The following is a 1931-nucleotide window of genomic DNA, read 5'->3' on the forward strand; positions in this document are numbered from 1 at the left end:
ACATTAACTTTTCATTTGAGAGTTTCGTATTTTTTTGAGAAACACTCTTCACTGCACCAACATACGATGACTGTATATTGATCAACAGACATTGGCCTCCTTGTCTTAAGGAGAATCTGGACTCCTTTTTTTCAAGTTTCTTGAAAACGTGTCACCTCTCATCCGAGAAGCTTCTTCAGTTATAAGAGCAATTGGCGGAGAGGCCCAGATTTGGGGTCATGAGCCCCCTATTTACCCTCTGCCTAATCACAAGAGCCAAGGTATGAAAACAGGTGTGGGTCACAATCAGCTAAGGTTTCAGGTGAACCCATTGTGAAACCTGGCCCCACCCTATCATGGGATTTACTGAGGTCAAATGGTCCAGGTTGTGAGTGGGTGTTAAGGCATCTGGAAAGGGATCTCAAAACTGGTTTATAGATGGTGGACAGCTGATGTTGTAAGCCCCCGCCTCTGCTTAACCCTTTAAAACCAGTCGGAGCGGGCATGCTCCGTTTTGCATAACTATTTTTAAATCACTGTAGAACTGGTACCACGTAAACTAGCGTAACAATATTTTTTAGCAGAAAACAAATCTAAAGAGGAAACAGCAGAAAGATTCTGTTATCCTTTGGTAAAATTTTCATCTAGAGGCCTATTATATAATAAATAATGATTTTTCACACAATGAGCAAATCACAACAGCAGTAGCCTTTATCTAAACCTTTGAGCCAAGTTAAGCTATATAGTTTGATTATAGTGAAAATGTGTCATAAATAGTTTATTCATCAAACCACTTTAGTTTGCTGATTTACCTGTTTTTAAATCTCTGCAGTAACACAAAAAAATAAATCTCTCATTGTTTCACATCTTCATTTCATGGAGTTGCTCTGTCTCGATCCTGCAGATACAGACAAGTTCATTAGTACAAAAGTATAATGCGAACTCAAGGCTCTGACAGGTTATGCAGGTTTAACTGCAGCTTTCTTGTTTATGTTCTCATCGCATTGCTTGTAACATGGTAATGCCTGTCACTGCCATCGAACAGAATAAAGTGTTACCTCAGTTAGAAAGTCATTTTTGTAACACCAGGTTTGAAAGCAGAACTTAGCATCTCTCAGACTCGCTGAGTTCTTACAGTAAACTCTGAGGATCTTCTCAGCAAAGCACACTGGGAGAAGCTTGGACACCTGACAATAAGGACAGTAACATAAAAGCTAATTTACAGAGACATCTACAGAAAGAACACACAGCTCATGCAAAGACATGCAGTAATTCTGACCTGTTCTCTGGAAATCTTGAATGCTTCAGTAGGTTTAGCCTTAGTGTAGAAATATGTGGTATTGATGGGGTCCTTGTTTTTCATCCCATAGTCCAAAGTGACAACCTACAAGAAGAGTGTGACAGACCAGCCTGTGTTTATGTTCACATGTACATTATGACTCAGTGGAGGTTGGCAACACAATTTAACTAAAAAATAAAATTAAAAAAAAGCCAAGATTTTAAAAAGATTAATTACTGAGTATAATTAGAATAAAAACTCACAATTTCAAAGTTGTCTTTTGGAATGACTTTAACGAGTTCATTTTCCAAGCTGTCCTTCATCTTCTGACAGATGGAGGAGAGAACATGTGCGGTCATTGTGTTATCATTGTTTTGCTGATCTCTTTTTATAATCACTTTTCACTCTTACTTGTATTTCCTCTTGGTCTTCTTTCTTGAGCTGAGAAAGGGAGAGAAGAGTCACATCATCTCTCTCTTTTTTAGCGCACTCACACACCACAAATATTGTAATCAACTAGATGTTTTCTTGCAATAAAATAAAATGCAGGTTAAACTGGGCTAATAAGCTATTATTTAGGTGACTATGAATGACTCACTTTGGATTTAAATGGTTTCAAAATGGTATCAAAATCAGCTACGATGAATTCAGCTTAACTCTGTCTCAAATATTG

The 1931-nt window shown here is 37.7% G+C and overlaps 1 protein-coding gene across 1 annotated transcript; it reads right to left on the reverse strand.

Annotated features, from left to right (window-relative positions):
• Positions 1-464: 464 nt before the first annotated feature.
• LOC146494687 (deoxynucleoside triphosphate triphosphohydrolase SAMHD1-like) lies at positions 465-1491 on the reverse strand. Its single transcript, XM_085146452.1, has 3 exons — positions 1259-1491; positions 1038-1166; positions 465-877 (listed from the first exon to the last, which is right to left on the reverse strand). The coding sequence occupies exons 1-3, from the start codon at positions 1340-1342 to the stop codon at positions 854-856; spliced, it is 237 nt and encodes a 78-aa protein (XP_085002578.1). The 5' UTR covers positions 1343-1491; the 3' UTR covers positions 465-853.
• Positions 1492-1931: the final 440 nt, after the last annotated feature.

Source organism: Neolamprologus multifasciatus, chromosome 20, assembly GCF_963576455.1.
Source record: "Neolamprologus multifasciatus chromosome 20, fNeoMul1.2, whole genome shotgun sequence".
Classification (NCBI taxonomy): Eukaryota; Metazoa; Chordata; class Actinopteri; order Cichliformes; family Cichlidae; genus Neolamprologus; species Neolamprologus multifasciatus.